Source organism: Sinohyriopsis cumingii, chromosome 8, assembly GCF_028554795.1.
Source record: "Sinohyriopsis cumingii isolate HCF-2022 chromosome 8, ASM2855479v2, whole genome shotgun sequence".
In the NCBI taxonomy this organism is placed as follows: Eukaryota; Metazoa; Mollusca; class Bivalvia; order Unionida; family Unionidae; genus Sinohyriopsis; species Sinohyriopsis cumingii.
The window spans coordinates 117,005,551-117,021,089 of record NC_142968.1 but is presented as its reverse complement, the minus strand read 5'-3'; the positions used below and the strand labels follow the sequence as shown (position 1 = coordinate 117,021,089).

The 15,539-nt window shown below is 33.8% G+C and overlaps 1 protein-coding gene across 1 annotated transcript in view; it reads right to left on the bottom strand.

The window, feature by feature from the left end:
• Nucleotides 1–6,198: 6,198 nt before the first annotated feature.
• Nucleotides 6,199–15,539, bottom strand: part of LOC149794474 (cell adhesion molecule DSCAM-like) — a gene marked incomplete at its 5' end in the record, with an annotated part of 83,017 nt that continues 73,676 nt past the window's right edge. The window contains 4 exons of the mRNA XM_089969121.1: nucleotides 6,199–10,150; nucleotides 10,603–10,750; nucleotides 11,564–11,679; nucleotides 12,906–13,047. Coding sequence (XP_089825247.1) covers nucleotides 10,054–10,150; nucleotides 10,603–10,750; nucleotides 11,564–11,679; nucleotides 12,906–13,047 — 503 coding nt within the window. The remainder of the gene's footprint in view (nucleotides 10,151–10,602; nucleotides 10,751–11,563; nucleotides 11,680–12,905; nucleotides 13,048–15,539) is intronic.

Here is a 15,539-nt window from a genome sequence, read left to right as displayed (position 1 = left end):
TTCTTCACTCACTTTGTTTCTACTATTTCCTCGTGCAATAATTATCACATTAGGGGATGCTCTTTTCGATCATCAACTCGTGTTATGTTATTACATTATTGGAGCCTTGCGCATTTCATTCGTTCCGGATAAACTATCACAATGCCGACGTTCTGCACTAACTTCGTTTCTGTTATTTGGGTGTGTCATGCAGTGTAACATCACTGGAAAAGTTGGTGAGTCAGCAACATAATGAATTTGAAATTATAACATTTATTATTACCATCGATACGTATATACAGGATAGCATTATCACAGTAATGAGAGTTTGATCGCAAGATCATATCTCGTTGCCGGCATAAATTAATAAGGACCATCACCAGATGCTTAGTATCTCGTAAGGATCAGGATTATCTTATACTGACAACTCGGCGTGAACTAGCAATCAAGATCGCAATAATGCGATATATATATATATCTGTTACACCCAAGGGTTCTCATTGCCGACTGAATCAAACAACGTCTTCATGATTCTGGCTTTCGTCTTTTTTCCAAGGGCCTCAAGACAACAGTCGTTGTCAACTTAAATGTTCATAAACGCATAAACACTTCAAATAATTTCTCTAATCACCCAATGACCACACATCATGAAACTGATAATTTTCATGCATGGTTTTTCTTGCTTCACATCTTTATGATTCACAAGAAAGCTTTCCCAAGCCGATCTTTTTACTTCACGCCATGCAGTGCAAGAATAGATCCAAACACCTAAATCAAAGTAGCATTCATGTATCCTTTGGCTATATGCATTTACTTAAAATATCCAGATAATTCCCTATCTAAAGAGCGGATATATTTTAGGAACTAATCCGTGCTGTCATATTCTGGGGGATGTTTGTACATTTTGAAGTAATGCTGTGGAAATTGGCTAATTGCTCAGGTAGCGAAATATCTTCCCAACACCGACTTCACCTGATCAACAAATACCCACTAAATGTACCAAAGTTGTAAACAGAAATGGAAAACTAAAAACCACAAACCTTAGTACATAGTGTGCTAGATGCGTCCTCTAAGACAACCAATTAAGTCTTATGAGCTAAATCTGTCTCTGTGTGTGTGTGTGTGTGTGTGTGTGTGTGTGTTTGCTTGATAATGCAATCGAATGATACTATACAATTACCGAAATACCGAATTTGCTTTGACTGTACATGAAAATAATTCGCTTAAATTTTTCATATTTTTTTTCTCTTGAATTATGTACACATTTATGCAAATAGGCATAATTATCAAGGCCAAAGATTTCATTAAATAATGTTATGAATTTCTTGAGTTCATCATAGAGTCCTGGCATTTTGAATAATCGATATTGTATTGGCGCATTTAGGTACTCATGTAGGATCAATATGATGAAACAGTTTATCATAGAGTCCTGGTATTTGAATAACCGATATTGGCGCATTTAGGTACTCGTGTAGAATCAATACGATGGAACAGGTTTGTGGCTAGATTCAAGGCAGGAAAGAAAGACGGGATTTAATTACTGTGAGGAATGATAAAATTGATGTCACGGGTAATCAAAGAGCAACTCATTGATGAAGTGTTGCTTGTTGGCTCGTTTATGTGTTATCCAATATTGTTTATGTTTGTATATAATATTATTATGATAATATGATTGTTATGTATACTTGAATAAAAAATAACTGGCGTCTGCGTTCAGTGTCTGTTTATAATAGAAAGTATTGCCTTCATATTGCACGTACATGCACTACACATGTGGCTAAAAATGATAGGAAATACTTTCTATTATAAACAGACACTGAACGCAGACGCCAGTATTTTTTATTTTACTTATCTGTGGACGAAGTAAACCAACTGTTTGAGCCATTTGAAAGTAGCTAAGCTAAAGCTGACAATGTGGATGAATTCACAGAGAAAAAAAAACTTTCAACGAAGCAGGCAACTGAGCGTGATATTAGAAATGTCTAGCGATGGCTTTATGATAACAAATGTGAGACACGCTGCATGGAAAACATCATTCCGGATCATTTAAACACGTGTTTAGCCGATATGTTTATAACGATTCGCAAAGTGAATGGTTCAGACTCTGAGCCATGCTCTTTAGATTCCATAAGAAACAGAACGGAAAATCATCTTAAGGCTAAGGTGTATTCCGTCCCTCTTGAGACCGGCTTTTTCAGAATTCAATCGAAGCACTAAATTCTAACCTAATGCAACTGAAGAAGGCTGGTTTTGGAAGAAAAGCAACAGCATCAGGGCCCATAAGCCACGATGAAAAAGAAGCTATTTGCATCAGATGAAATGGGCTCTCACAAGCCCGCTGCTTTGTAATTTTCGATGTTCTACGTTTTTTTTAAATGAAAATATTTGGATTTAGAGACCAAGACAAACACAGAAAATTAACGTTTGGAGAAGTATCAGTTTTCACAGATTCCACAGGTACCCAATATCTTCAATATGCGTAGAAGGATAACAAAACCTTTGACGGTACTGGGAAGGATGACTAAAGATCCACAATACCCCGCATTTTGTCCACCGAAGGAACACCGGAGCGAGACCCTGTTCATCTTTACCTGCAGTATTTGAAACGAAGACCCTTGAAAATGATGGATGACAACAGACCTTTTTTTGACACAAATTCTAGTGTAACAAACTAACAAATGCGTCCCAGGTATGGTAATTATATTTCTAAAGATTCAATTAATGTCCTTATTTCAAATAAAACTACAAAAAAGAAACAAACAGTCGTAAGATAAAGAATGCATGAAAATAAAAATATGAATGTTAACAAAAAGAATGGGGAAAATACATAACAAAATGAGTACTCTGCACATACCGAACAAATTTTACAATCAAATACGTCAATCAACGTTGCAATATATAAGAAAAGAAAGGAATTTTTAATAAAGTGTACATTGGGAAAAAATAAATCAAAATATATTTTACTGAACAAAATATTAAAAATTGCAGGAATTATCCCAGACCAATGGGGGGGGGGGTAATCAAATGTGAACTCCGATGAAACGAGCCGTAAAAGGGCAGAAATCCAGGGCAGAATCACCAACCGTTCAGTAAGGAAGACTTCTATGACAACCCTGTCGAACGCTGGGGTCCCTCCAGCAAAGATCATGCCAATGACTGGGCATCAAAATATGTCATCTATAACTGGTAATAATAAAAATAATAACTCTACTTGCCTTTCTGCACCTTGAATATCCTTAAAATGTACTTTATGGGCTATTTTTGCTAATTAGAATTACGTAGGTTCCAAATACTGATACACAGCGCGAAATGTACTGGCATATGTAGGCCTATAATCCAGACTACATTTGAAACCGAAATCACAATCCTAATCGGAATTTAATGCATTCCAAAACGAAGCGAAGTTTTTGTTCACTAAAACCAATGTCTAATTCAGCACCTTGTTGAAAATTTAAATTAAAAGACTTTGATATTTTCCAGATTACGATTCCAAACTTTCAGTGGCAGAACAGAAACGGCTATGCAGCTGGTTCTCAACGCAAGTTCCTCAAGCCACGTGTATGTCGTGCGCAAAACACCTAGAAGTAGATAATCAGAATTTAACTGGATTGACAGAAAAACCAAATCCCTCTATTCCTGACCAACTGGAAGCTTTGTTCAATGGCGCAGTCATTCATAATATGACATCAGATTTCAATTTTTGATAGAGCAAAATGGAATTCCATTATTTTACGAGTGACTGAACGCGCGGAAAGCTATGAAGTTAAAGGTCGCTGGATGGAGCTATGTGAGCATGAATATTGTAATAGTATATTGATGAATCCAAGATTGTGAGTAAATTTTGGAATAAAACATAAATTCAATTACATTGTCTCTTGTAATGTATTTTATTATTAAGCGTTAGACAGTAAAACATAGTGTGCATACAATAAATAGGTTACTGCATTTGTATGGGAAAATATGAATTCGTTTTTTTTTTCTTTCTGAAATATACTTCACTCCAGAAGGTCGTGCAGTATTTCCGGAAAAACGCGTTCATATTTTCCCATACAAATGCAATAACCTATAATTACTTATGAACTGAAACCTAAATATAACAATGAACAAATGACGCTAAGGAGACACTATTTAACTACAGACTAAGAAAAGTAACTAGTAGAAACAATTAAAACATATCCCCACTCTTTATCATAATTTCATTCGTCTAAAAAGGGAACTGCATTCCAGAATCATAATCATAACCGCTGCAGGACATCGTTTATAATGTATATCGACACAGATACCTTGAAGAATGCTTGCTAACTCCTTGTTGCGGGCGAGATGTATACGTGCTATTGTCAGGAAGGGATTGACAAATTCACAAGTTACCATGTGCAAAGGATTTTATCTGAGGACTAATTTATCACTTTTTCAGAAAGAAGCATACCTGTAGACGACTGATACATCTAAGCATACAACAAACGTTAAGTCAATATTTCAGGTATGCCACCAACATCATCCAATATTTTCTTTGCAGAAGTTCGCGATGCGTTCTTTAAAGAATATGTCAGCAACAACCGGTGTCATTAGGTGTCATTCGTGAAATATGCTTGATACAACATCTCACAGTGGGCACTAATGATGCATTATCATCATTTGTCCAACTGACTATATACAACAGCTCAGAAGTTTGATGAGAGAGATATTAGGCACCAAATACCTACAGTTTTTCAAACGTTATAACACTAGAATTTAATCTTACGTTCTTGATCTGACTTTCAATACAATTGTTGCGTCTAATTTCTGAATCACACACCCAAATTCTAGCTACTTGGGTGTTTCCTTTGACGTCCACCAATATATATTTTTAGACTCGGTGAATCAAACTTTCATAAACTTTCAATTCGTTTTGAATTTCATATATACAGTAAAGTATTACATATATCTGATTTAATTCATATTTATTTTAATTTAATTGTTTGTCAGTTTTACATTTTTTATTCTATTATATGCTATTATAATAAAAATTTATTCACTGGAGATATTTTTCCAGAAAATCGGTTGACCTGAATCATTCATTTTGTAAACACCAGGTGTTGATCTAAATCCTGACCTTGTTTCAGGATTTGTAGCAACCTTCGTAAACAACTTCTATTTTATTTTAAAATGATTGGTTTTCGTCAGGGTCATTCTTGGTGCACGTGACATAAATACGATCACGTCACACACACACACACACACACACACACACACACACACACACCGTTTCGATTTCGCAATTCCGGTTTTTCCATTACTGCGCATTTGTTAGTTTTAATAGAGATGCGTAGAGAGAGATTACTCAATTTTGGACTTGTTACACTAATGTCAAGTTGTTTTGTTGTAGCCAGATTTTCAGTTATAATTTTCTTCAGATCCGTTGGATTTCAAAAGGATTAATTCCTTTTTCTCAGGAAATATTTTGAGGAGTACTCACACAGAAATTTTGGAAAGACATTGCTTACAAATTTAATTTGGATTTCCAACACCGGAGTGTCAACATTTGTATTTCTACAAGGAACTGTAAAAGACAACACAGTACAGACTACAGCATACGTCATCGTCATCCATCTTGGATTTTCCATCAGGATTCGAATTTGAAATTATTAGAACATTTATTGCTAGGACTTTTGCAATTTAATTCGTTGATTATTCTTGGATCATTTTTTAATTTGATTCTTGAAACCGTAAGTTCTTCTCTTTTTTATTATTACAGAATTTTTCCAGGGAAATAAATTATTTGTTAAATTTAAAAAAGCTTGTTGTTTTCACTCTTTCTGTGTTACTGTTTATTTGAGCCTAAATAACAACAAAAGCTAGTATAATTAGAAAGCTTAAAAGAGGGGCTAAGCGATAAATACAAAACCGCGTCCATGCTTTGTTCTGAGTCGGAGGAAACAACTCCTTTGACGCGGCTTATGAATACACCTGACAAACTTGGTGTATCTTTACTCATTATCACACTCGTTCTTTCCGCAGACTCAGAATAAAACATAAGTGCAGTTTCATGAATATATATCATAGTTCTACTGCCGAATTTTGTCATTTGGGCAGTGATTAAAACAAACAAGCCAAATGATATTTTAGATAAATGCATCCACATAATGTTTCACGTTATATTCAAAACAGTAATGTGTTTATCTAGTTCAATATCACGAATTACAGCTTTAAATTATTTTATTGTAAAAATTGCAAACAGCAGACAACCAATTAATTTTATTCACAAACGTGGAAAAGTACTGTTTCATAAATTACGTACATATATCAACATAAAAATCATTGCACTTCAAATGATTATAGACAATATTGCACAAGAAATAAAATGATGTAACATTGTACCACAATGCTTTAAATATCATCACATCAAATAGGGATATTTACACTCGAGCTGTAAGTACATTAGTTCAAGCCCTTTTATCCAAGGGTAAATTAAGGTCAGTCATATTGTTGGAGTGTAGAAAGGCCTTTAATAATGATGTTTTTATTTACCCATGTTATATTTATTCGTCTACAGAATGACCATACCGGCAAGCAAAGGGATTATTGACCTTCACCTTCACCCTAGGAAGGAAGATAATATTTCAGGTTTACACCTCCTATCAATATCTCTACAAATATAAATAAACAGGAAGGTGTGGTGTTTTAGGAATGTTCGGCACATTATTCTTTATATAGATACCATAGATAAATTGATAAGTTCTGGAGATACAGATGAAAGATACAGATGAAGGAGAAGTCGTAGATATAAAATATAATGAAAGAGGTACAGTTTTCCCAAACAAAATATACATAATCTTTGCCCCGAATTCAGTCATTTTTCTTTCTTTTATTTAATAATTTGTGCATTTTGAATTATTTTTATTGAGCACTAATATATATTTTGTAATTGAACGCTCGGATACGACTATATTTCCCTTTTCAGATAAAAACAACGTCAAATTTTGACAACAGATTATTTAAATATGCTTTGTTCCTATACCAATAATAAATAAGTTAAAAAGCATTTGATTAAGAGAGCGAAATAGTACAAACAACAGCTTTCAGAAACTAAAGGTTTCTTTTAATAGCCAAAGACCGTGATTTGACTGGCGTTTTATATAAGCATCTAATATGAACAAGTATCTTAAGATCTTATCACATGCCTAGTTAAGGTTTTGCTTGAAGATTTCGTCGGAATATAAACTGAATGAAACGTAGATACAAGAAAGCAAACGCTTACGAATCAATATATATTTAACAACCTATCTAATGTTATTATCTCTCTTCACCCCCAAAAACGTATTTATCGAGATTTATCTTTTAAAAAATATTGAATTTCAAATGCTAATCGTCCAATTTACCTGATCACGTGCTTTCTTCTTATTTACAATAGACAAGTGCAAAAATAAACCATCGAATTAAGTGGATAACAAAATATTGTTTGGCACATTATTAGCAAATTATGATTTGCGCATATTTTGTAAGGCATTAACGCCGCTATTGAATATCATGATATTTCTAACATTTTAACATAACTATATTGTGTGTATGTGCTTATTTATTTAAACAGAAGGAGGAGCTTTTAAGAAAAAAATGTAAAATGCTGTATTTCACATAGTTTTTGTGAATAAAATTTGTGAAAAAAGTAAGCCACATTTTATACATATATGCTATTTCATCATCAAATGGTGCACAATTAACCTTCTTACAATACCAAGCAAACACGTATCAAAGTTGGCAATATACATAACATCGTTATGAATCATATCACTAATTTCACTGTATTTTAAGCAAGAAGAAAGAAAACTGAATTCTCATAATGATTATACTTACCATCCATGCATCCTTGAGTCAAAGCAGATTATTTTTAAATTATCAAAGACTAAATCAATCATCAGAATGTATGCGACAATTTTCCCATTTGATTATCAAAGATTTATTTGCAAGCACAGTGTCCCCTTATTATATGCAATATATAGACTTAATTTTTGGCTTTATTTTTCACCAGAAAAATGGTACATCAGTAATTTTAGAGCATGCTACTCAAGTCATGTCATTTTATCTTTTGTCAAGAGGATCGGAAATTTGTCTAGTATTCATGATTAATTAAATAGTTTTACTTTGCCTTTGTAACAAGCGTCCACGCTGTTTAAAATTGAATCATGTAACGCAGAAGACTAAAAGCTATTATTTGAATTTTGTCTATTATTTCCGATTAATTAAATAGTTTTACTTTGCCTTTGTAACAAGCTCCACGCTGTTTAAAATTGAATCATGTAACGCAGAAGACGAAAAGCTATTAAGTCATAACACCAGAATTGAACTACTTATGTGCTGATGGGACCGTCTTCACATCATGACAATATTTGTTAGCAATATATAAAATATTTGTTTTCTTGAAATTCCTTCTTTAAATGAATATCTGTGTTATAATTGAATTTCACAATGGACGTTCGTGCCGTGTTTAATCAATTTTCAAGCTTCATGGATTCAAGAATACTGCAATATTTGCTCAGGTCTTACACATATGGAAAATTGCGCACTGAATTTTAATCCGAACAAATCTGCCGATTCACAATGTCTTCATCTCTAACAGAATGTATCAACCAAATGCCTATCCTGTATTTTCAACAGTAAAATAAAACTGCTTAAGAATTTAGTCGATATATATTTTTACACCATAGGTCTTCAAACACTAATCTTGAAAAATACTTTGCTTTACCACAAGCTTGTCGTTCATGAACTTTGCCATAATTAAAGAAGGACTGTATAATAAATGATCATTTCTATTTATGTAGATAAAAGACATATCGCAAATTCACAACCATATTTGTTTTAAACGGTGATTTAGGATATTTTTTGTAAAAAAAAGCATTTACGTTTAATTATTGCTAATGTACAGGGCAAACTTCTTAGAATTATTGAAAATCAAGTTATTGATATAACACAAATCACAAAGCTCAAAACACATTACATATAATGCGATTATATACACGATGTTTTACGCAAGGACCATTACAGATGAGGTCATTCCGGCTGTATCTTGTTTTTCGAATAATGAAACACACCATGATAATTTACAAAAAGCGAAGCATAGAAACAACATTAATTTGACATTAATGTAAAACTAGTATATGTCAGCAGAACTTAAGCATTAGCCTATAATGCACACTTTATATTAAGAAATACAATAACGTAAACTAGTATTAGTCGCTTTTGTACTAACATAAATTATTCAGCATCGCAGATAAAGTGTATTTACAATTTTAAAAACTTTCATAAATTTTGCTCCAGTACATTTTCAATACATTTTAAGAAATAATCATAATTGAAATGATGTAGTGTCATTTTACAATTAAGAAAACATACCACATCATTTGTTCATATAAAGAAGCCATGATTTTCATACTTTCATAATGACAGACATTATGCAAGCTCCATTCCTTCATAATAGGTGAGTGTGGTATCTCTATCGCACAAGAAGAAATAACGTAATATATAGCAATATTTTGAAACTAACAATGGAATATATTTACAACTAGTATTGCAACAGAAAATGCCTCTTCTCCGCTCCTTTGAAATGGATGATTTTCATCTGGTTGTGTTCCAACGAATCTATTGTTTGTTGTTCATGTGGAACATTTCTGAGCCCAAATTTGTCATGATCTCTTTCTTTTAGAAATAGTCTATATCAGCTGAAAGTTGCAATGTATGACGACAAGGGTATTTTAGTCCTATAGCTTGACAAACATGTACATCGTAGGAATGTTCTTAAATATCAATAGAATTGGTTCCATTATCTCTTTCATAGTTATGGGTCGCTTGTTTTCCAACATTTGCTCAAAAACGTTAAAGTAAGAGGAAGAGAAGCGACTGGTCAGACTATACAACTAAAGACAGGACTTTTATGATGCAGTATCTAGACACCGAGTCCTAAGAGCACATTAAATATATTTTAGAAACAACTCTTGTCCCCATTCTACACATAATGTTTGTCATCGAATTACATCTGCGTTTGTTACAGTATTTGTATCAAATGTATCCTATAAATCTGTAATCATTCCTGTCACGTGTGCATCACACAACTGTATAGTCTTCTGTGTAACATTTGTCCTCTTCACCTTCTATTCGGCCACCATGTGATGCACCTCTGTCCAGAACAGGTCGATAAAACCTACATAATAATAATAATAGTAATAATAATAATAGCAAGAACAGCAACCGATAATTCATGTTCTTTTCTTTCTTCAGCCTCGTTGTTTTAATACCTTCATACACCGTTGCCAAAAGAATATATGTTTGCGTGAGATCAAATTTTAAACAGCCATATGCAATGTACATTAGTTGATTAGAATGATATTTCAGCAGGTGTCGTGCTTTACTAATAATATTGAACCAGATTTATACTATTATAGCTGACAATTTATAAACTGTAAAAGGTTTTATTCACCTTATCTTCAATTTTGTTTTTAAAACAAGACATAGTTCTAAAGACAACAGTAAAATTTATGAATTAGAAAATTCCTTTCACAGTTCTTATATATATATATATATATATATATATATATATATATATATATATATATATATATATATATATATATATATATATATACTGCAATATACCTATCAATCAAGCTAACTGATTCCTCTTCATCCGGTGCTGGCCTCCTTGGAGACGGGAGGGAAACAACCAGTGGGCTGCTCTCGTCATTGGATGGGGCTTGGACGGCTGTGTCATATCGTACTCTCACATGAGGGGTGCCACGCCCTCCTTTATTCAGAGTAAAGTAAATTAACATCATTTTATTCTTTATTGTTTCGGACCATATTTTCATCATACCGTTTATTTTACTGTGACGCTATGTGTGTACTGGTCGCGACAGAAAAAAACTGTTAAGTGTTTGGCTACCGTTTAAAATCCCGAGTATTTTTCACTGTCAAATTATGATTACTCTTACGAACCTACTTCAAGAAACATGTCAAAATATGTCAAAACCTAATAAATAGATACAAATTTATCAGTGTAAGTTTTTAGTGTCAAAGTATATTAATTAAATAATTAACTTGTTATCACAGAAGATATAACTACGGTCATAGTGTCCAGCTTTGGCTCCACAAATCAACGGATAACATTTTTTTAAACAAATAACCATACATGTAGACAAATGTAATAGTTAAGGCATTTCTTATATTCCAAAGAGTGTACCTGACTCTAGCTTGTCCCGTTTTTTACAGAAAAATATAAACCATGCTAATCCACGAAAAGGGCCTCTAATATACGTCAGATCTCCAGGGATTTACATGTAATACATTTTGATGTTGATGATGTCGTTGACGTTTCTGACCGTGTTCCTAACATTAATGGTTATTATAATGGTGACCATTTAGACGTTTAGTCGAATATTCACGTGGCTATAGTATGCCGAATCGTAGGTACCATTTTATATGCATATTCTTGTTATATAGGCAAAAGACAGAAGTATTGCCGCATGAGGATATTGTTTGAATATTCTAACCATCAAACATTTATATACCATCGTATATCAATAACGAAAACAATTGTATGCATAGACAAATGTGATACCTCTAGTTGCTGCTTGGGTGGAAAACATATATGCTGTATATGGTTTGGATGGGAGGGTTGATGAATCGCTACTGCCAAAGACGTACGTCACCTCTGCTGTAGGTGCCACGTGCCCTCTAAAAAGCAAATAGATATCCACGTATATAACATGCCAATTAAGAATAGTATCAAAAGGGATGTCCTAAACGTCTGATTGTATACTTGAAAATCAAAATCAAGCTTTTCCACCTAAAGAAAGACACCTTTTCATATTTAGAAGGAACGTTTTTTTCCTGATAACTGCCTACTTAAAAAGTTGATAATGGCATGTTCTTCAAAAGACCCCAACAGACAGTACATGTAACAAGCAGGTAAATATTTGTAGTAATTGTGGACTCGTTGAAATAAAGTTTAAAATAAATCTCATGGTAAGGAAGGAAGAATGCTTTGTGATTAACGTACTCTGAAATATATGTGATGAGATTAAATGAACTTTAGATGGTCAAAAAAGAATCAGATTTAACAGGTTTATTTTTATTAAGGCCAAACAGCAAATGTCAGGCTAATGGCATCTGTTTGAAACATTACCCATTTAGAGGTTTTAAAAAATTGTCTTCAAAGGTTATTTATAGTGAGTGAACATAGATTTGTATCGCTTTTGTTGGCATAAGTTCGGACTCGATAAGAATAGATCTTAAAAATTCAAATATTAGGCAACAGTTAAAATTACTTGAAAGTATCTTTGCTTGGCTTCTGCTGAAGACGGTTCATTTTGAGAATGTCTTTGATTAGCAAACCAGCACATATTCCATGAGAAAAACAGCTTATAGGTTTTTAAATTATTGAATAACATCATAAAGTTCGTGAATATCATGGTCCTTAATTTGACATTGATGATGAGTTTTCTATTAATTGGTGCAAAACTTATGAACATTTATTCACATATAGTTCAAACAAGATGTATTCCTTCGATACGTATCTCTCTCTCTCTCTCTCTCTCTCTCCATGTAATCATATTTGCTGGTATGATATCTCAATATGAACGATTTATATCAGTCTGCTTAGTTATGCTTACTGCTGTAATTGAAAGGATTAGGGTTTAGGTCGATTTATTTTCGTGGCTGACTTTCGTGTGAGAGCAAGACAGTATGATCGGGCAGCATAGTTCTTAAGTCTCCTTTTATACTCTGATGGTTTTATTTCCGTTTTTGCGATAACAACGGTGCTCATTTTCATATCTCACCCACACTTTTGACAAGGTTGGCAAAGAATTAAAAATAAATAAAATACATTTGTACACGATCACTCATAAAGCTGTGTTAATCTTCATTTTTAAAACAGCGAAAAAAGATAAAATATTTACCTGTTTGTTTTTCTCAGTGACATTGATGAACTTTGACTCGGATTTCGACGACCATGTGTGCCGCCTCTTTCACAGCCCCTAACTCTTGAGCGTTTCCGTCGCCTACGTCTGTGACCTACTGACACCGGATCTTCGTAGGTTCCTAATAAATCAAAGCCCTTTCCTAAATGTACAGCATGTTTTTCGCTGCATTTTTAAATATTATATTAAGCTATTTATTAATCTATCGCCATTAAAAACTAAAATCCTGATACCGTAGATTGAATAATTTTCCACCAACCACAACTTATAAATTCATGTATGAATTATTAATGATATCGTATCCTCTAATAAGAAGCACAAAAAAATACAATCCTTAAAACATTATAAATTTTATGTATCCTGAAATCTCTCTGAATGTGTATAATAATTTTAAATGATCAGAAAATATACATGTGTCATTTTAAATTAATGTGTGGCTACTTCAAGCATTATGTTGACATCTACGACATTCCATGCAACCTTGTTCTCCTTCCAAATTACCATAAAACTTTTGTGTCCCCAAACATATATTTTTTAAACAAGGAACATGTTTTACTTCTACATTTATTTCACAGCCACTTTTAAGCATTTTCTTGGATTGTCTTACACAGCAATCTAGTTTTAAAAAATCACTTCCAGAGGTAAAATATACCCATAAGTATAAATAGCCTTTCATACAAAATGGCTTCTTGTTTACACAAACAAACATTTAAACTGGACATATGCAGAAACTCCAAATCTCTATACTTTCTAACAAAGTTACTCGAAATTGATGTGCCAGGAAAATGTTTTAATTTTGATAAAGGAAGACAACAAGATTTTGACGATAACGCTCTTGCGTATGTTAGTCAAGGAAATGACTAAACTTCTTTTAAGTTAGGGAATTCTTCGTCTAATCGCATGTGTTTCGCAATAAGGCTAAGAACAGGCTTACCGTGATTGCTGTCTCCGTGATAGAGTATTTAGCTTTTTGAAAACTTAATTTTTATTCTTCACTGCTATAGAGTCCAAACAATTCAAATTTCACATGAAAAGGCATAAACTGGCATGCATTTTATTGGGCTATTCTTCACTAACATGTATCTCCAAGTCATTACATAGAAAAGTGTGGTAAGAAGTTCCCTCTCACTATCAATCCATAAAATAATAGTATAAGGCGTATTTTAAAGACCGGGCAATTGCACTGGTTAAAGATCATAGAATGATTGGATACAGCAAGAAAGAAAAGTGTATGTTGGTGTGTGTACTGTTTTCGGTATGTAACACTTATTCGCATCATGTCCTTTTTTTCCGCAATGGAAACTATTTACGAACAATAAGAAAATCATTTAGAATGGCTTAAATCGGGGAGAAAACATTTCATCTGTACTGATTTTGGAAAGAGGTGTATAGCCAGTTATGCGCTGTGCATTGTTTGCATAGAAAACACTCAAAGAGTTCATATTGGGAGGCAAAATAAAGTCTGAAGCGTGACAACCGTTTCTAGACAAATATTTAACATTCATTTTTTATATGTTTGGGTCATCAATAATTTCTTGTGAACAAAATTATAAAAGCATAAATATGCACTAACACATATGAGCACTTCAAATAGCGTGATTCGTAAATCCATAAAACATGTGAACTATCGACGAACCCATGGACGAGTCGCTATCTGAGTTTGAGGCAGTAGTGCAGAAGCAATTTACAAATCTCGATGCTCAAGACCCTCTAGCTATTGCACCCACATCAGGCAAACAGTAATCTGAGGCTTTAGACGAGGCAAATAAGTTGACAGCTCCGAAGAGGTTTTCTCACTACTATGGGTTGAAGTGGAAGACAATATGGACACTTTATGTCGTTCTTGACGTCGTCCTAAACTTTGCACGAATAATATGATGGGTGCACTTACCGCGGAGTTTCTTAATACAGTTTCAGCGGAGTTTGAATATATACTGTCTAAACACGTCTCTCTGCAATACTTCTGCTGGTAAGTGGTTGAGGAAATGCTTGAATCTGTGTAAATGGGAGGCGTAACGTGCTTAATATTTTAGACATCCGTCCTCATATTATTACGGGTACTGACTAGCCCTATAACAAAAAAGTCTGCCTAGTTAAGCTATAGTGTAACGGTGTCTGCACTATCCAAGTAGCTGACACAACCAATCTGTTCCACTATGGGATGGCGACGTAACTGCGAGACCCAGAGTGTGATTGGGCACTTTGAGGATGCTGTTTATGGATATGGTTTAATCGACGCTAGCTTTCAAAACTATTTCGAGAGTAAACAGGTGTGGAGCATCCGTGGACGACTTAATCACGCTAAGAAGGATCCGTAAGCTTGCAATCGGTTTCGAAGACAAAAAGGGCGAGAATATATACAACACTGGAGTATAATAGTGGCTATCTTGGCTTCTAAAGATCTACAGAGCTAACTGCCAAAAACGGTCATGTCAGGTTATAGGGTTTCCACTTTCCGGTCTTTAGAAAGGTTAGCTTTAAGAGGAGTGATATCTGGGAAGCAATTCGACAAGCCAAATGGAGTAAGACAATAGCTGGTAGGTTAATAGGTGACCAACCGTTATCCATACATTTTATTTTACTTTTGGATGGATGTACCAACAGCCTCAGACA